This window comes from Leucoraja erinacea, unplaced genomic scaffold, assembly GCF_028641065.1.
Source record: "Leucoraja erinacea ecotype New England unplaced genomic scaffold, Leri_hhj_1 Leri_190S, whole genome shotgun sequence".
In the NCBI taxonomy this organism is placed as follows: Eukaryota; Metazoa; Chordata; class Chondrichthyes; order Rajiformes; family Rajidae; genus Leucoraja; species Leucoraja erinaceus.
The window spans coordinates 48,149-69,113 of record NW_026576091.1 but is presented as its reverse complement, the minus strand read 5'-3'; the positions used below and the strand labels follow the sequence as shown (position 1 = coordinate 69,113).

The following is a 20,965-nucleotide window of genomic DNA, read 5'->3' as shown; positions in this document are numbered from 1 at the left end:
TACTCCCTCTGTCTTCCCTATGCACCCCGCCCCCACCTATTTCACTATCTCCCACCCTCCCTGGTCCATTCTCCGTACACTCATTTGCAATCCCCTTCATTTTCTTTCATTTCCCCCTCACTCCCCTATCTTCTATCCCCCTTCCTTCCATACCCTTCCCCCCCCAGGGTTACATTTCACTCCTCTTCTTCTCTTCTCATCTGACCTCTCCTTCCCTGACACCCTTTTTGTCTCCTTTTCATCTCCATCCTCTGTCACTTAGTCCAACCCATCTGCCAATCACCCCCCTCACCTGTGTCCACCTGTCACTTGTTTTGCCCTACCCCCAGTTTTTTCCCTCCGACTACTATCGGTCAGAAGAAGTCCCGACCTGAAACGTCGCCTGTCTCCTCCCTCCACTTGACCTGCAGAGTTCCTCCAGCACTGTGTGAAACCCCAACAATTGCCTCTCAACTTCTGAGTTATTGAGTCTTGCAGCTTGGCATCAGGGCCGACGACACAACTTGCCCACACCGGCCAATATGTCCCTTCTACACGATTCCCACCTGCCTGCGTTTGGCCCATATCCCTCTAAACTTGACCTATCCATGTACCTGTCTAAATGTTCCTTAAATGTTGTGATAGCATCTGCCTCAACTACCCTTTGCATGAACTAGTTACTGCTCGGATTCCTATTAAATCTTTCCCTCCCCCACCTTAAACCTATATTCTCTGGTGTAGAGCTATTAACAAATACTCCAAGTAGCAATCCAACAAGTTTATTAGCATATAATAAAGTTACACTACAAGTTGTCACCACTGTGACTTCATCCCGACTACCCGCTAGTGTCTGGAAGCGCTAGTAATATATGGTGACTGTATGGTAAAACCCGGACTGGATTATATATCAGAATTATGTGTTGCATGTGTGTGTTAGTATTCTGCAGAGCAGACCTACAGCAGGCAGTGAAGAAAGCGAATGGCATGTTGGCCTTTATAACAAGAGGAACTGAGTGTAGGAGCAAAGAGAGCAGTTGTATAGGGCCCTGGTGAGACCACATCTGGAGTATTGTGTGCAGTTTTGTCCCCTAATTTGGGAAAGGACATTCTTGTTATTGAGGGAGTGCAGTGTAGGTTTACAAGGTTAATTCCGGGAAGGCGGGACTGTCATATGTTGAGAGAATGGAGCAGCTGTGCTTGTATACTCTGGAATTTAGAAGGATGAGAGGCGATCTCATTGAAACATATAAGATTATTCAGGGTTTGGACACGCTAGAGGCAGGAAGCATGTTCCCAATGTTGGGGGAGTCCAGAACCAGCGGCCACAGTTTAAGAATAAGGAGTAAGCCATTTAGAACGGAGATGAGGAAACACTTTTTCTCACAGAGAGTTGTGAAGTCTGTGGAATTCTCTGCCTCAGAGGGCGGTGGAGGCCGATTCTCTGGATACTTTCAAGAGAGAGCTAGATAGGACTCTTAAAGATAGCGGAGTCAGGGTATATGGGGAGAAGGCAGGAATGGGGTACCGATTGGGGATGATCAGCCATGATCACATTGAATGGCGGTGCTGGCTCGATGGGCCGAATGGCCTACTCCTGCATCTATTGTCTATTGTATTTAAAAGAAATAAAAATAACTATATTACACCTTCAATTTGAATTTATTTCCTGTTATTGCAGAAGAAAATCTACCCAACCCATACAAAAAGAAGAGACTCTGCCTTCATCCAGAGACATGTAACCAATCCTCATATGCTTATTTTCGCTACTCCTTTTCTTTAGGTTCTGGAAGAGGCAAAGACATGGCCAACATCACTGGACAATCACTTGGGAAAGATATCTCCACCATACTCGCAGAGGCGAAAGACAATAAGCGGCCATTACGGGAAGCTGCCTGCAGGCGCAAGAAAAGGCGAAGACTGAATGACCTGGACAGCGATAGCACACTTGAGAATGAAGAGAGCGAGGAGGAGTTCAAAATAAGTGAAAGGTGAAGCATTTTCTCCACAAACATCCCCACAGCACAGTAGTGTAGGAAGGATCTGCAGATGCTGGTTTAAATCGGAGGTAGTCGCAAAATGGTGGAGTAACTCAGCGGGACAGGCAGTATCACTGGAGAGAAGGAATGGGCGACTTTTCGGGTCGAGACCCTTCTTGGTCAATAAACGTATTCACATGTGAATACTTAGAAACATAGAAATTAGGTGCAGGAGTAGGCCATTCGGCCCTTCGAGCCTGCACCGCCATTCAATATGATCATGGCTGATCATCCAACTCAGTATCCCGTACCTGCCTTCTCTCCATACCCTCTGATCCCCTTAGCCTCAAGGGCCATATCTAACTCCCTCTTAAATATAGCCAATGAACTGGCCTCGAGTACCCTCTGTGGCAGAGAGTTCCAGAGATTCACCACTCTCTCTGTGAAAAATGTTCTTCTCATCTCGGTTTTAAAGGATTCCCCCCTTATCCTTAAGCTGTGACCCCTTGTCCTGGACTTCCCCCACATCGAGAGCTATCTTCCTGCATCTAGCCTGTCCAACCCCTTAAGAATTTTGTAAGTTTCTATAAGATCCCCTCTCAATCTCCTAAATTCTAGAGAGTATAAACCAAGTCTATCCAGTCTTTCTTCATAAGGCAGTCCTGACATCCCAGGAATCAGTCTGGTGAACCTTCTCTGCACTCCCTCTATGGCAATAACGTCCTTCCTCAGATTTGGAGACCAAAACTACAATACAATACAATACAATTTATTTCTCACTTGAACCTCATAGAGGCTCAAGTGAAATGTTGTTTCTGCAGTCATACATACAAGAAAAAAAAGACCCAAGACACAACACAATTTACACAGACATCCATCACAGCGCATCTCCACCTCGCTGTGATGGAAGGCAAAAAAAAACGTATCTCTCCCCTGCACTTCCCTCTCCCCCCGATGTCAGAGTCAAAGTCAGAGCCCCCGGCGGGCGATAACCATTGTCCCGCGGCCATTAACGCCGCGCCGGGTGATGCAAGGCCGCGCTCCGGGTCTTGTTGTTGGAGCCCCGGGCGGGCGCTGGCAAACTACACAATACTCCAGGTGTGGTCTCACCAAGACCCTGTACAACTGCAGTAGAACCTCCCTGCTCCTATACTCAAATCCTTTTCCTATGAAAGCTAACATACCATTCGCTTTCTTCACTGCCTGCTGCACCTGCATGCTTACTTTCAATGACTGGTGTACCATGACACCCAGGTCTCGCTGCATCTCCCCTTTTCCTAGTCGGCCACCATTTAGATAATAGTCTGCTTTCCTGTTTTTGCCACCAAAATGGATAACCTCACATTTACTTGGCCAATAAATGTATTCATTCATTCTTCTCAACCCGGAGCACCACCCATTCCTTCTCGCCAGATATGCCGCCTGCCCCGCTGAGTTACTCCAGCATTTTGTGTCGACCCACAAGCACAGTAGCGCAGCCTGTGGAGCTACTGCCTCACAGCGCCAAAAGCCCGTGTTCACTCCTGACCTCGTGTGCTGTCTGCGCGCTCTAGGACCGCGTGGGTTTTCGCCAGGTCATAGAGTGATACAGTGTGGAAACGTGCCCAACTTGCCCACACCGGCCAACAATGTCCAAGTTACACTAGCCCCACCTGCTAGCATTGAGCGCCAGGCGCTCCGGTTTCCTCACACGTCCCAAACACGTGCCGGTTTGCAGGTTAATTAGCCCTCGGTAAATTGTCCCTAGTGTGCAGGGAGCGGATGCAAAAGTGGGATAGCATAAAACTAGCGTGAACGGGTGATAGATGATGGGCATGGACTCGGTGGGCCGAAGGGCCTGTTTCTATGATGTATCTTTCGATTCAATTTCAAGGCATCCCCGCTGGGTGGAAAGCTTTTCAATCTTTCAAATATTTACTTATCTCCTGCTTAATTACTTCTATTGATCTGATATCAACTACCCATTGGGGCAGAGAATTCCAGAGATTCATTTCCCTCCTCTACATTGCCCAATCATTATTTTATTAATTGATTTTGGTTGATTGAATGAATGAAAACAGGCCCTTCGGCCCACCGAGTCCATGCAGATCATCGATCACCCGTTCACACTAGTTCTTTGCTATTCCACTTTCACACCCATTCCATACACACTCGGGCAATTTACAGAGGCCAATTAACCTACAAACCGACACGTCTTTGAGATGGGGGAGGAATTGGGAGCGACTGGAAGTAACCCCCACACAGCCAGGGGAAGAACGTGCAAACTCTTCACAGGCAGTAGCCGAGGTCAGGGTTGAACTAGGGTCCCTGGAACTGTGAGGCAGCAGCTGTGCCACCCTGCCACCAGGACACCGAGGGCCTGAGTTATAGGGAGAGGTTGAGCAGGCTGGGGGTTTATTCCCTGGAGCGCAAGAGGATGAGGGGTGACATGGATAGAGAAGTGGTTGGCAAACAGGAAACAAAGAGTAGGGATTAACGGGTCCCTTTCAGAATGGCAGGCAGTGACTAGTGAGGTACCGCAAGGCCCGGTGCTGGGACCGCAGCTATTTACAATATACGTTAATGATTTGGATGAAGGGATTCAAAGTAACATTAGCAAATTTGCAGATGACACAAAGCTAGGTGGCAGTGTGAACTGTGAGGAGGATGCTACGAGAATGCAGGGTGACTTGAACAGGTTGGGGGAGTGGGCAGATGCATGGCAGATTAAGTTTAATGTGGATAAATGAGAGGTTATCCACTTTGGTAACAAAAACAGGAAGGCAGATTACTATCTAAATGGTGTCAACTTGGGAAAAGAGGAAGTACAACGGGATCTGCGGGTCCTTGTTCATCAGTCTATGAAAGTAAGCATGCAGGTACAGCAGGCAGTGAAGAAAGCGAATGGCATGTTGGCCTTTATAACAAGAGGTCGAATATAGGAGCAAAGAGGTCCTTCTGCAGCTGTACAGAGCCCTAGTGAGACCAAATCTGGAGTATTATGTGCAGTTTTGGTCCTCTAATTTGAGGAAGGACATTCTTACTATTGAGGGAGTGCAGCGTAGGTTTACAAGGTTAATTCCAGGGATGGCGGAACTATCATATGCTGAGAGAATGGAGCGGCTGGGCTTGTACACTCTGGAGTTTAGAAGGATGAGAGGGTATCTTATTGATTTAGAAGGATGAGAGGGATACTTTCAAGAGAGAGCTAGATAGGGCTCTTAAATATAGCGGAGTCAGAGGATATGGGGAGAAGGCAGGAACGGGGTACTGATTGGGGATGATCAGCCATGATCACATTGAACACACTACTCCTGCATCTATTGTCTATCGTCTATTGTCTATTGTGAGAGGAATAAAGTAAGTAAGTAAGCACGTTTATAGGCCAAGTGTTCACATACAAGGATTGGGTAAACGCAGAGTCTCTTGTCCAGAGTAGGGGAATTGAGAACCAGGGGACATCAGTTTAAGGTGAGGGGGGGAAAAGATTTTATAGGAACCTGAGCATAACTTTTTTTACACAAAGGATGGTGGGTAGATGGAATGAGCTGCCAGAGGAGGTAGTTGAGGCAGGTACTATCACAACGTTTGAGAAACATTTGGACAGGTACACAGCCAGGACAGGGTAGGAGGGATATGGACCAAACGCGGGCAGGTGGGACTAGTGTAGATGGGTGACCGATACAATAAGCTGGTGTAACTCAGCGGGCCAGACAGCATCTCTGGGGAAAAGGAATAGGTGATTTTACGGGTCAAACCCCTTCTTCAGAACCCCAGATGGAGAGACCACCGCAGCATGTTCCAGGCATCCACCACCCTCTGTGTAAAAACACTTGCCCCGCACATCTCCTTTAAACTTTACACCTCTTATCCTAAAGCTACGCTCTTTGGTCTAATCAAGGGATATGGGGAAATAGAGGCATGGATTAAATGCAGGCAGATGGACATGTTGGGCCAAGGAGCCTGTTTCCACTCTGCTTCACTAATTATTTGCAGTAGAAATGTTTTTAATGTGAAAGCTGGATTAAATCACCATTTACTAATTCAATGTTGAAGAAGGAACTGCAGATGCTGGAACAATCGAAGGTAGATAAAAATGCTGGAGAAACTCAGCGGGTGAGGCAGCGTCTATGGAGCGAAGGAATGGGTGACGTTTCGGGTTGAGACCCTTCTTCAGACTCAATTTACTAATTAAAAGTACACATCCTTGGAATCTCAGTTCACAGTGCTGAATGAACATGATCCAGGGTGGTGAATCTGTGGAATTCTTTGCCACAGACGGCTGTGGAGGCCAAGTCAGTGGATATTTTTAAGGCAGAGATAAATAGATTCTTGATTAGTACGGATGTCAGAGGTTATGGGGGGGGAGGCAGGAGAATAATCCGATTCAGATTCAGATTCAACTTTAATCGTTATTGTGCAGTGTACAGTACAGAGACAACGAAATGCAGTTAGCATCTCCCTGGAAGAGCATCTCCCTGGAAGACTCCCTTGGCAGTCACCGAGGTACGTTGTTGAGTAGTGTAACAGCCGCAGGGAAGAAGCTGTTCCTGGACCTGCTGGTCCGGCAACAGAGAGACCTGTAGCACCTCCCGGATGGGAGGAGGGTAAACAGTCTATGGTTGGGGTGAGAGCAGTCCTTGGCGATGCTGAACGCCCTCCGCAGACAACGCTTGCTTTGGACAGACTCAATGGAGGGGAGTGAGGAACCGGTGATGCATTGGGCAATTTTCACCGCCCTCTGCAATGCTTTCCGGTCGGAGACAGAGCAGTGGCCATACCATACTGTGATACAGTTGGTAAGGATGCTCTCGATGGTGCAGCGGTAGAAGTTCGCCAGAATCTGAGGAGACAGATGGACCTTCTTCCGTCTCCTCAGGAAGAAGGGACGCTGGTGAGCCTTCTTGACCAGTTGAGGTACTGTGGGTCCAAGAGAGGTCATCGGAGATGTTGACCCCCAGGAACCTGAAGCTGGGAACACGTTAGGAGGGTTAGGAGTAATGGGGTTAGGAGGGAGAGATAGATCAGCCATGATTGAATGGCGGAGTAGACTTGATGGGCTGAATGGCCTAATTCTACCTCTACCTCTAAGACAAAAATGCTAGATAAACTCAGCGGGTGAGGCAGCATCTATAGCGAAGGAATAGGTGACGTTTCGGGTCGAAACCCTTCTTCAGACGGGTGTGGGGGTCAGTCAGCGACAGTGGGTTTGACGCCAATGAGCGTAGCTTGACTTCTGACGTAGGCGCTGTCGTAGTTGTCGCCAGGTGACGTAGGTAGACAAAGATGTTGGAGAAACTCAGCAGGTGAGGCAGCTTCTTCAGACTGGTCTGAAGAAGGGTCTCGACCCGAAACGTCACCTATTCCTTCGCTCCATAGATGCTGCCTCACCCGCTGAGTTCCTCCAGCGTTTTTGTCTACCTTCGATTTTTCCAGCGTCTGCAGTTCTTCCTTCAACGTTAATGTAAAGGGAAGTCATTTTAAAATTGTTTTTGCATTCGGCAGCGAGGAAGAGTTTGAGATCTCTGAGCGGGACAGCGAGGCAGACCCCGGGTCAAACGACGAGGATGGTTTTGACATCCCCCGGCGAGGAAGACATCACAAGTATACCGAGCCCATGAGGCGGAGTCGGAGGTTACGAGGGAGAGAGGTGAAGCGGTATTCAGACGAGGATGAAGAGGACGAAGATGAACGAGCAGGTGCACAATGTCCCATTTCCCTTTCCCGACTCCCTTCAACTTGTGTAAAGCTGTTATGTGTGGAAAGTGTCAAGTACCAGATAGAACAATGACATTCTTGTTTGCTGCAGCACAACGGAATAGGTCAACCGAAGATAGATGATGATAATAACAATAATAATATTAATAAATTTTATTTCGGACTCAAGGTCCAGACAATACTTAAATTTTGGAAAAATGCTAATATACCAACATTTAAAATAGATAGATAGATATAGATATGCCATTTATTGTCACTATACATGTACAATGAGATTAAAAGCAGCTCGTACTCAGTGCATACATATAATTTAGTACAAAAAACAAGAAACAGAAAACAAAACAAAAGGGGGAGGGGGGGGATAGGTGCACAATTCTGCGGCGCTATATACATATCTATAAAGGCAAAATGGTGAAGGATGAATAGGTAGTATTCTTAGGCAGATGTTTAAAGATTATATTAAATATTAAAAAAAAAATTAAAAATATTAAAAATTACAGTTACAATACACATTACAGTTCCAAATTTCAGTACGTGGATAGAATAGATGGAAGTCCGGGTGTTGGGCTGTGAAGTCAGTGCATGTGTGAATTAAGAGTAGTTATGACTTTCGGAAAACAACTATCAGTACTATGTTGGACACAGCACATTTGGAAGAAATGAGACTCCTCCTAATAGACAAACGAGAACAATTCTTAATGAGTTGGTCACCATTTATTGATCTCTTGGATTCATGTGGTGTTATAGTATCCTGAAAATTAAAAGTTTCAGGTATGAGTGAAAGACGATTTAGAATATAAAAAAACTCATCTCCTTGTGGCAATTGAGTTAAACCCCCTCCTGCTCTCCTTCTTCACTTATATTTCCTTTATCTGGTTCTCACTCACACTCACTAGTCTATCCTTCACTTTCTCCAATCTCCTTCTCCTTTTTCTCTTATTTGTCTCTGTAAAAAAAATTTAACATAATTAATTAATTAGAAAATTAAAAATGAAAAGAAAGAAAGGTCCAGACAAGGGACAACATTACATAAAAATACATTGCATATAAAAACATTGCATATAAAAACATCATGAAATACATATAAAATCTTAGTGTATCACTTATAAAAGCATCATAAATTATATATTTAAAAAAACACACAATACATGATTTAAAGTCCAGAATAAAAAAAGAAAAATCAGTGTCCTACAATGAGACAGTGATACCAGTGTCTCCACAACTGGGATTGGGAGCGTGTAGTGCTAAACCTTATGTTTGACAATGCCACGATCATTATTTTTAGTCAATTATCCTCCAAATGAATTATACATATGATTTCTTAGGATAGCTTCTAAAGTACTGACTCCTGCAGCCACAAACATGTTAGTAGCACTACACCATCTAGGTTTCCTTAGCAGTGTTCTCATGCCATCATTCTCGGCCAGCTTTAGTCTCTGCAAACTTGTCTGTCCGTAGTTCGACCACAGGTGCGCAGTACAGAGTGGTGTGCAATATGCTCGAAGCAGCGACGTCAGAAAGACACAAAAAGCTGGAGCAAACTCAGCGGGGACAGGCAGTGTCGCCCATTCCTTCTCTCCAGAGATGCTGCCTGCCCCCACTGAGTTACTCCAGCTTTTTGTGTGTAGAGTTGTTGCTGTGCTCCACAGGCACCAAGTGTGAGGCCGAATTGAAAGTCAGCGATATACGCAAAGTGCTCAGCGGGTCAGGCAGCATCTCTGAAGAGAAAGGATGGGTGACGTTTCTGGTCGGGATCCTTCTTCAGACACAATAGACCCAAAGTGCTGGAGTAACTCACTGGGTCAGGCAGCATCAATGGAGAAAAAGGATGGGTGACGTTTTAGGTCGGGGTCCTTCGTCAGACAGGTATTAACAGAGCTTCATTTATAGAGCGCCGTCCATGACATTAACGCATCTTTACAGCAAATTAATTATTTTCTAAAGTGCCTGAATCCTAGCCATTTTGCAAACAATTCATTATCCAATATCCTTGGCAGTAGACACAGGGAACTGCAGATGCTGGAGAATTGTAGCAAGAAAACGTACAGTGCTGGAGTAACTCAGCAAGTGCTCTGTTTTTTGCTGTGGCCTGTTGGGGAGAAGGCGCCCGAATAGCGGACAAAAACAGACTGGATAAGCTGATCAGGAAGGCCGGCTCAGTGGTCGGGGCTGAGCAATTAACGGTCCAGCAGGTGGCAGAGGCCAGAACTCTGAACAAACTAGGTTCAATAATGACCAACCCCACTCACCCACTCCACGCCCTGAAGGTGATCAAGAGCAGCATCTTCAGTCAGAGACTGATTGCACCAATGTGCAAAACTGAGAGATATAGGAAGTCTTGTATACCAGCTGCTATAAGGTTTTATAATGCACAAAAATAACTTTGGATTTTTTTAGTATTCATTCATTGTATTTTAATTTATTAAGTATGGAAGCTATCTGAGGAAATGTGTGGTGTTATGTCTGTCTTGAAGCTGTTGTGGCACTGTAATTTCCTGTAAAGGATTATTAAAGGTTATTCATTCAAGTCAGGCTGCATCTCTGAAGTATAGGTGATGTTTCCTGACCCAAAAAGTTGGCTATCCATGTTCTCCACAGATGCTGCCTGACCCGCTGAGTTACTCCAGCACTCTGTGAAACGTCACCTATCCATGTTCTCCACAGATGCTGCCTGACCTGCTGAGTTAAATCTCTTAAATGATGACAATCTGTGCACTTTGTTGAGCAAGACAATTAGGAATCTTAATTGCCACTGTTTTATTTTCCAACTCGGGTGCCAAGCGCTAATGCCTTTCCCAGCTGCCATTAGCCAGGCCCTGAGAGACTGAATGTCTGATATAGGCTGCACAATGCATTCATTTACACAATGTGTAGCTGTGGTCTCTTGTGAAATCCTTTAGTTGTAAGAAAAACAGAGTGTGTAATTGAGTGCTAGAAGATTGTGATTTGACAGCATATCAGTGGAAATTTTAAGCACAAAGAACTGAAGATGGTGTTTTATAAATAGACGCTGCTATCTTTATCTGCTAGATCTATCTGCATCTACTATCTACCTCATTGGAGACCCTCGAACTATCTTTGATCGGACTTTATTGACTTTATCTTGCACTAAACGTTATTCCCTTTATCCTATATCCGTATGCTGTGAACTGCTCAATTGTAATTATATATAGTCTTTCCGCTGACTGCTTGGCACGCAACAAAAGCTTGTCACTGTGCCGAGGTATACGTGACAATAAACTACATTAAACACTGAATAGACATAAAATGCTCAGCGGAACAGGCAGCATCTCTGGTACGGATGTCAGGGGTTTTCTTCAGTCTGAAGTTACTCCAGCATTTTGTGTCTACCTTTGATTTAAACCAGCGTCTGCAGTTCTTTCCTACTAGTTTTGAAGTAACGCAGCATCACTGGAGAACGTGGATAGAGGATGTTTCGGGTCGGGACCCTTCTTCCATCTAATCCATTGGAAAAGCTCTTTTCATTTTCCCGTCTCTGAAATAGTAGTAGTCTGTGCTCATAAATCCTCTCATTGCAGTGTTTTACAAAGCAAGGAGCCATTGAGACAACAGTTGAGGTTGCTTTTGCATAGGTGAATGGTGAAACACGTTCCGTTTAATGGGCAAGCTAGAATAAGCAATTAAGTTCAGACTATAGAAATACAGCGTGGAAACAGGCCCTTCAGCCCCACCAAGTCCCCACCGACCAGCTATCCTGCACAGTAGGGACATTTTACAATTTTACCGAACTTATACGTCTTTGGAGGGTGGGGGGAAACCGGAGCACCCGGAGAAAACCCACGCAGTCGCTGGGAGAACGTACCAACTCCGTACAGACGGCACCAGTAGTCAGGATCGAACCCGGGTCACTTGCCTGGCAGTTTTGAACGCGGAAGGAGGTTAGAGCACCAGGAGGAAACCCACATGGTCACGGAGAACGTGAAAACAATGAATCACAGTGATTGCTCACGAGGTTGGGATCAGTCCATGTCCCGAGAGCTAGGATCCAGGGACACGTTTAAATCTTGCGGTGGCACACTACAATACTTACATGGTTTGACCACTAGTATAATTTGTGGCCCAATGTCACACACAGATTTTCACAAGTTATAGGAGTAAAATTAGGTCTTTCGGCCCATCTAGTCTACTTCGCCATTCAATCATGGATGATCTCCTCCCCCTAATTGGGACGACAGATGACGCAATGGGCTAAGTGTTCGGCTGGCGACCGGAACGTTGCCGGTTCGAATCCCACTTGGAGTGCATACTGTCGTTGTGTCCTTGGGGCAAGACACTTCACCCACCTTTGCCTGTGTGTAAATGTAATGTAATTATGTGAAGCACTTTGGGATCAATGCAAGTTGACTGAAAATGTGCTATATAAATAAGATTATTATTATTATTATTATTATTATTATTATATTATTATTATTATATATTATATATTATAATTGTATTTTCCTAGCATCTCCCAATAACCCATGACACCCATTCTAATAAAGGACCTGTCTATCGCTGCCGTAACAATATCCACTGACTTGGCCTCCACAGCCCTCTGTGGCAATGAACTCCTAAGCCATTTAGGCCTTTATAGACAAGAAAGAGGACTTTATAGTCTACCCTGGATCTCACAGGGAATATAATACTGAGGTTATACTACGGAGGGTTCATGGCCCCAACCACGGGTGAACAAAGGAGGAGGACTGGCTGAACTTTGTTGCCTTCCACCACAGTGAAGAATGCTGTGGTGGATGTTTGTGTTCAATCTTATTGTGTATTGTGTGTTCTTTTTAAGTGTATCGCTGCTGGCAAATTCATTTCACTGCACCTTTGATGAATAAAGTTGACTTTGACTTTGGGTGATATGTACCCCATTCTTGGTATCTGTTAAGAGCCAGGCTGCGACATTTTGAATGAGCTGCAACTTGTTGATGGATTTTGAAGGCAGATGGGTAAATAATGCATTACAGTAATCAAGTTTGCTTGATATGAAAGCATGTATGAGTCTATATTGAAGCCGGGTCTCTGGCAATGACTCTACCGCTGCACTACCGGGCCCATCTATCGTAGTTTCCAATATGAAATGAATTGTTGTGTGATGACTGTGGGTTTATTTGTGTGTTTCAGATATACTAACGTGTCCGTCTCATTCTGCAGAGAGCGAAGGTTCAAGTTGTTACAGTGACCTGCTGGACATGAGGAGGAGGCGATCGAAACGGAACCAAGCCAAGAAGGTCAATTACAGAGAAGATTCGGAATCGGAGAAATCTATGAAGAGTGGTGCCAGTAGGAAGGAAAGACTTCGAGGGCACAAACGTAGGCTGTACATTACAATGAGCGACGGTAAGATCGCCCATACCATATCTTCATTGTTCCCTTTTCCGTGAATATAGCAATTAAAAGGACATTTAGATGGGTGTGTGTGTGCAGGAAGGAACTACAGGTGCTAGTTTGCACCGAAGATAGACACAAAATGCTGGAGTAACTCAGCGGGTCAGGCAGCATGTGGAATTCTCTGCCTCGGAGGGCGGTGGAGACCGGTTCTCTGGATACTTTCAAGAGAGAGCTAGATAGGGCTCTTAAAGATAGCGGAGTCAGGGGATGTGGGGAGAAGGCAGGAACGGGGTACTGATTGGGGATGATCAGCCATGATCACATTGAATGGCGGCGCTGGCTCAAAGGGCCGAATGGCCTACTCCTGCACCTATTGTCTATTGTGTATCTCTGGAGAGAAGGAATGGATGACATTTTGGGTCAAGACAAGTCCGAAGAAGGGTCTCGGCCCAAAACGTCACCCATTCCCTCTCTCCCAAGATGGTGCCTGTCCCGCTGTGTTCTATCCATGTACCTGCTTAAGTGTTTCTTAAAAGTTGGGATAGTCCCAGTCTCAACTACTGTACCTCCTCTGGTAGATAGACACAGAATGCTGGAGCAACTCCGCGGGTCAGGCAGCACCTCTGGAGAGAAGGAATGGGTGACGTCTCGGGTCAGAGCCCTTCAGGCACGGGTATACGAGTACTGACTCGGTACATGGATAGGAAAGGTTCAGAGGGATATGGGTCAAACACAGGCAGGTGAGAGTAGTTTAGAATGGGCATGTTAGTTGACATGGGTAAGTTGGGCCGAAGGGCCTGTTTCCACGCTGTATAACTCTGTCTCTTGATTTTGTAACTCATTTACCTAGGACTGCATGGGTTGTAGCCGAGCACATCTGGATTGTTGATGTTTAAGAGAGTTTGAGTAAGAAAAGGTGATTTTGCCCTTCAGACCTGCTCCACCATTCAATATTTTTATAGCTGATCGTCTACTTTGGGTAGGAAGGAACAGCAGATGCTGGTTTATACCGAAGATAGACACAAAATGCTGGAGCATCTCAGTGGGTCAGGCAGCATCTCTGGAGAACAAGGAATGTGTGATGCTTTGGGGGGGAACCCTTCTTCAGACAGACTCCACCCTGGGTATTTGTTCCTGTCTGTTCCCCAAATCCAGCGAGGGTACTGTCCCGATTCACCACTACCCCATTGTGGCCATTGGGCTTTGTCTCTGGAATGAATGGATGAATAGGTTTATTGGCCAAGAATTCACATACAAGGAATTTGCCTTGGTGCTCCGCCCGCAAGGGACAACAGTTAGGAGTGACACATAAAACATGAAACATCTATATATTACTAAAACTCTTCTCCTGTATGTGTGTGTGTGTGTGTCATCTGGGCACAATCTGGTTAATTCCTATTTTCTTCCAAACAGATGCGCTACAATGCTGAGAACTACATTCTGCATTCTGTATCTTCCCTTTTGCTCGACCTGTTGTACTTCAGTTTGGCAGTTATATATAGTGTATCTGATCAATTTTGCGTCAAGTTGGGAAAAGGGGAAGTACAACGGGATCTGGGGGTCCTTGTTCATCAGTCTATGAAAGTAAGCAGGTTACACAAAAAAGCTGGAGAAACTCAGTGGGTGCAGCAGCATCTATGGAGCGAAGGAAATAGGCAACGTTTCGGGCCGAAACCCTTCTTCAGACGTTTCGGCCCGAAACGTTGCCTATTTCCTTCGCTTCATAGATGCTGCTGCACCCGCTGAGTTTCTCCAGCTTTTTTGTGTAACCTTCGATTCTCCAGCATCTGCAGTTCCTTCTTAAACACTATGAAAGTAAGCATGCAGGTACAGCAGGCAGTGAAGAAAGCGAATGGCATGTTGGCCTTTATAACAAGAGGAATCGAGTATAGGAGCAAAGAGGTCCTTCTATAGTTGTACAGGGCTCTAGTGAGACCACACCTGGAGTATTGTGTGCAGTTTTGGTCCCCTAATTTGAGGAAGGACACTCTTGCTATTTAGGGAGTGCAGCGTAGGTTTACAAGATTAATTTGGTGGGATGGCGGGACTGTCATATGCTGAGAGAATGGAGCAGCTGGGCTTGTATACTCTGGAGTTTAGAAGGATGAGGGGGATCTCATTGAAACATATAAGATTGTTAAGGGTTTGGACACGCTGGAGGCAGGAAACATGTTCCCGATGTTGGGGGAGTCCAGAACCAGGGGCCACAGTTTAAGAATAAGGGGTAAGCCATTTAGAATGGAGACGAGGAAACACTTTTTCTCACAGAGAGTTGTGAATCTGGAATTCTCTGCCTCAGAGGGCGGTGGAGGCAGGTTCTCTGGATGCTTTCAAGACAGAGCTAGATAGGGCTCTTAAAGATAGTGATTTGGGGAGTCAGGGGATATGGGGAGAAGGCAGGAACGGGGTACTGATTGGGGATGATCAGCCATGACCACATTGAATGACGGTGCTGGCTCGAAGGGCCGAATGGCCTACTCCTGCTCCTATTGTCTATTCGGACAGCATGCAAAACAAAGATTTTCACTAACTTGGTACACGTGACAATAGAAACCTAAACTTAAATACTATCTAATAATATTTTTCACGTGGCGATAGTAAAAAAATAGTAGCCCGGATGTAGGGTGTAAGTTGCAGCAGGAGTTAAAACTGGCATGTAACAAAGGTAATGCCACTGTGGTGATGGGGGGGGATTTCAATATGCAGGTAGAAATCAGGTTGCTTCAGGACCCCAAGAAAGAGAGTTTGTAGAGTGCCTCCAAGATGGATTCTTAGAGCAGCTTGTAATGGAGCTGACCAGAGAAAAGGCAATTCTGGATTTAGTGTTGTCCAATGAACCAGATATGAAAAGAGAACTCGAGGTAAAGGAACCGCTTGGAGGTAGTGATCATAATATGATTAATTTTAATCTGCAATTTGAGAAGGAGAACGTTAAATCGGAAGTGTCAGTGATGCAGTTGAACAAAGGAGACTATGAAGGCATGAGAGGGGTGCTGGCCAAGGTAGACTGGAAAGGGATCGTAGCAGGAATGACGGTGGAACAACAATGGCAGGAATTTCTGGGCATAATCCGGAAGACGCAGGCTCACTTCATTCCAAAAAGGAAGAAAGATTTTAAGGGGAGTAGGAGGCAACCGTGGCTGACAAGAGAAGTTAGGGATAGAATAAAACTAAAAGAAAAGATGTATAACACAGCAAAGAGTAGCCGGAAGCCAGAGGATTGGGAAATTTTCATAGGACAACAGAAGGAAACAAAACGGGCAATACGGGCTGAAAAGATGAAGTACGATGGGAAGCTGGCCAGGAATGTAAAGAAGGACAGTAAAAGCTTCATTAGATATGTTAAGGGAAAAAGAGTAGCAAAGTCAAATGTGGGTCCCCTGAATGCAGACACGGGTGAAATTATTATGGGCAACAAGGAAATGGCAGAAGAGTTGAATAGGTACTTCGGATCTGTCTTCACTAAGGAAGACACAAACAATCTCCCAGATGTACTGGAGGACAGAGGATCTAAGGGGGTAGAGGAACTGAAATAAATTTTCATTAGGCGAGAAATAGTATTGGGTAGGCTAATGGGACTGAAGGATGATAAATCCCCTAGGCCTGATGGTCTGCATCCCAGGGTCCCCAGGGAGGTGGCTCTAGAAATAGTGGACACATTGGTGATCATTTTCCAATGTTCAATAGATTCAGGATCAGTTCCTGTGGATTGGAGAATAGCTAATGTTATCCCACTTTTCAAGAAAGGAGCGAGAGAGAAAACGGGGAATTACAGACCAGTTAGCCTGACTTCGGTGGTGGGAAAGATGCTGGAGTCAATTATTAAAGAGGTAATAATGGGGCATTTGGATAGCAGTAAAAGGATTAGTCCAAGTCAACATGGATTTATGAAAGGGATATCATCCTTGACTAATCTTCTGGAATTTTTTGAGGATGTGACAAGTAAAATGGATGAAAGGGTGCCAGTGGATGTAGTGTATCTAGACTTTCAGAAAGCCTTTGATAAGGTCCCGCACGGGAGACTGGTGACAAAAATTAGAGCACATGGTATTGGGGGTAGGGTGTTGACATGGATAGAAAATTGGTTGGCAGACCGGAAGAAAAGAGTGGGAGTGAACGGGTCCTTTTCAGAATGGCACGAAGTGGCGAGTGGAGTGCCGCAAGGCTCGGTGTTGGGGCCGCAACTGATTTGAAAGAGGAAATTAGGAGCAACACTAGCAAGTTTGCGGATGTCACAAAGCTGGGTGGCAGTGTGAACTGTGAGGAGGATGTTAGGAGGTTGCAGGGTGACCAGGACAGGTTGAGTGTGTGGGCAGATGCGTGGCAGATGCAGTATAATATAGATAAATGTGAGGTTATCCACTTTGGCGGCAAAAACAAGGGGGCAGATTATTATCTCGATGGGTTTAGGTTAGGTAAGGGGGAGGTGCAGCGAGACCTGGGTGTCCTTGTACACCGGTCACTGAAAGTTGGCGTGCAGGTACAGCAGGCAGTGAAGAAAGCTAATGGAATGTTGGCCTTCATAACAAGAGGATTTCAGTATAGGAGTAAAGAGGTTCTTCTGCAGTTGTATAGGGCTCTGGTGAGACTACATCTGGAGTATTGTGTACAGTTTTGGTCTCCTAATTTGGGGAAGGACATCCTTGTGATTGAGGCAGTGCAGCGTAGGTTCACGAGATTGATCCCTGGGATGGCGGGACTGTCATATGAGGAAAGATTGAAAAGACTAGGCTTGTATTCACTGGATTTTGAAGGATGAGGGGGATCTTATAGAAACATATAAAATTATAAAAGGACTGGACAAGCTAGATGCAGGAAAAATGTTCCCAATGTTGGGCGAGTCTAGAACCAGGGGCCACAGTCTTAGAATAAAGGGGAGGTCATTTAAGACTGAGGTGAGAAAAAACTTTTTTACCCAGAGAGTTGTGAATTTATGGAATTCTCTGCCACAGAGGGCAGTGGAGGCCAAGTCACTGGATGGATTTAAGAGAGAGTTAGATAGAGCTCTAGGGGCTAGTGGAGTCGAGGGATTTGGGGAGAAGGCAGGCATGGGTTATTGATAGGGGACCATCAGCCATGATCACAATGAATGGTAGTGCTGTCTCGAAGGGCCAAATGGCCTCCTCCTGCACCGATTTTCTATGTTTCTATGTTTCTAAACCCACGCCGATATTTTGCAGAGAGCTCGAGCGGCAGAAGTTCGGATGAAGAGCAGGAGGAGGAGGAGGAGGAGGGGAGGCCCCAGCGGAAGCGCCCGAACCGGATCGAGGACGAGGAAGACGAGGAGGACGAGCCGACGCTGGTGAGCAGGCTGACCGCCAAGCCGTGCAGGGATTACAGCAAGAAGCCCGCCTACCGGCTGATGAGCGAGGGGGAGGAGGAAGAGGAGGAGGAAGAGGAGGAGGAGGAGGAGGAGGAAGAGGAGGAGGAGGAGGTAGGGGTCGCGGCCAGCGCCAGCGCCAGTGCCAGTGCCAGCGCCGCCGCCGCCGACGAGAAGGGAGCCGGCCCCTTGGACTGCGGCGTGACCGAGCTGCCGCCTTCCAACGGACAGAACCTGGTCAGCAGGACCAGCGAGAAGAACCAAACGTCCAAGCCCGCGGCTGCCGCTGCCCCCGGCCCGGCGCTCAACGGAGCCTGCGACGGCGAGGTGGGTGCGGCGTCGACGTTGGCGTCGGCGTCAGGAGCGGCTGAAGCGGGGGACGAAGACGAAGATGACCTCTTGGGAGTAACTGATCTTGTAGAATATGTTTGTAATAATGAACAAGTATAAAAGAAAAACACTTTTTACACTAGTTTAAATAATTTATTCCATAGTAGCTGTACATCAGGCCAGTTATCGTGTCTATATTTTGGGTTGTATTCATTAAACCAGAGAGCGTTGCATCCATTTCCTCTCTTTCCCTCCCCCACCCCTTCCCCCCCTTCCCTCATTCCAGCTTGCTCCCCTCTTCTCTTAAAGTGACCAATTTTTAAGGTAATTAACACGGTAGGTCCCATTAACATTTTTTTTTAATTTAGCTGCGTTTCTTTTTTTGTGTGTGTTCTGTATAATTCAGTCGTCTATCGTGCGAAGAGTTTTTTAAAAAGAAAAAGATCTGCCTAACGTTTTCCCATGGGGGGGGGGGTTGGGTTGGGGCGGGCGAGTGGGGTGGGGGGAGGGGGGAGGGGGTAAAGGGGGCGGCCTGTGGAAAGAACATTGTCCTCATTCCAGAAAGATTGTTTTGACCCTATAATGTCTCTGTCTTTTTTTTTAAGAAAAAAATATATATATCTATACATAAAAACAAAAAAAAGACTTTTTTTAAAGTATGTCGTGTAGTGTCCTGACACCGTTTCGCCTGTACATGCTTGGATCTGAACGGCCAGATTTAAGTTATTGACTATGTTTTAGTGCTTTGAGCTATCAGAGCCTTTGGTGGTCGCATGTGCAGGGGGTGCCAAGCAGACGTGGGCATTTTGTAAACCTATCCAACCAACTACTGTGGTGATCTCTTTTGTACCCGTCAGCACGTTCCTTAACGACATTGACACTGTTTCCTGGTGTAATGGCCATATAATTGGCTCTGTGCTGTAAAATCTCTGATTATGCTCACATCATTGCCTTTTAGATTTAATTTCATTTTATATACATATATATATTATACACAAGACTGTTTCTTCCTTGGAGCCTCTGTATGAACTTCTTAAGCATCTAACCTACTGACAAGTTTGGATTGCAGGCTACTTTTAAATGTTCAATGCAGCCCACGATGCAACGTTGCTTATACAAGAAGGATTGGAAGGAAATTGCTGGACTGCAGAAGTCCCATCCACCCCACCCCCCCCCCCCCCCCCCCCCCCCCCACACATCTGAAGGATTCGCCAAAGAAAGTTTTAATTTAAGATTTATCTCTGCCTTGTAGCAAAGCATCACTGATCTCTCTCTCCCTCCCTCCTCGCCCCCCTCGCCGTCCCCCTTCCCCCCTCTCCACCCCCTCTCGCCCTCTCCCTTTCCCCCCTCCCCCCCGCCCCGCCCTTTCCCCCCCCGCCCCTCGCCCCCCCTCCTCTCCCCTTGCCCCCTCGCCCTCTCCCCCCACGCCCTCCTCCACCCCTCTCCCCTCCACCCCTCTCCCTCTCCCCCCCCTCCCTGCCCTCTCCCCCCCTCGCCCTCTCCCTCCCCCCTCGCCCTCCCTCTGCACCCCTCTCCCCCCCTCGCCCCTCGCCCTCTCCCCCCCCCTCGCCCTCTACCCCCCCTCTCTCCCCTCTCCCCCCCCTCGCCCTCTCCCCCCCCCCTGTCCCCCTCTCCCTTTCCCCCCCTCTCCCTCTCTCACCCCCCTGCCTCAAAACGTAGTGTCTACAGTGTATTCAGCTGTGAGTACCATTGCATACCTTCAGAAAAAGCAGGAATATTTCTTTATGTAGTTTCTTTTACTTGCATAATATCTGTTCATTGCACAGAGAGTTATATATATATATATATATATATATATATATCAGTGGTGGGGGGGGGGGTTGTAGGGGGAGGGGCAGCACAGTAGCGCAACAGTAAAGTTGCTGCCTCACAGCGCCAGAGACCCGGGTTCGACCCTGACTACGGGCGCTGTCTGTACGGAGTTTGTACGTTCTCCCCGTGACCGTGTGGGTTTTCCCCGGGTGCTCCGGTGTCCTCCCACACTCCGAAGACGCACAGGGTTGGAGGTTAATTTGTTTTTGGTAAAAATTGTTAAATTATCCCTAGTGTGTAGGATGACACTGGGTGGTACGGGGAGCGCTGGTCGGCTCGGACACGGTGGGCCTAAGAACCTGTTTTCATGCTGTATCTCTAATCTAAACTAAACAAAATGGGCGGCACAGTGGTGGAGGTGGTAGAGCTGCTAGATCTCAGCACCAGGGACCCGGGTTTGATCCTGACCTCGAGTGCTGTCTGTGTGAAGTTTGCAGGCACTTCCTGTTTCCTCCAGGTGCACCTGTCTCCTCCCACGTTCCCAAAGACGTGTGGG

The 20,965-nt window shown here is 46.6% G+C and overlaps 1 protein-coding gene across 1 annotated transcript in view; it reads left to right on the top strand.

Moving 5' to 3' along the window:
• The window catches only part of LOC129716224 (remodeling and spacing factor 1-like), a 97,530-nt gene extending 78,443 nt beyond the window's left edge, over positions 1-19,087 (top strand). Inside the window, exons 13-16 of the mRNA XM_055666094.1 lie at positions 1,760-1,967; positions 7,440-7,633; positions 12,810-12,995; positions 18,167-19,087. Coding sequence (XP_055522069.1) covers positions 1,760-1,967; positions 7,440-7,633; positions 12,810-12,995; positions 18,167-18,756 — 1,178 coding nt within the window. The 3' untranslated portion in view covers positions 18,757-19,087. The remainder of the gene's footprint in view (positions 1-1,759; positions 1,968-7,439; positions 7,634-12,809; positions 12,996-18,166) is intronic.
• Positions 19,088-20,965: the final 1,878 nt, after the last annotated feature.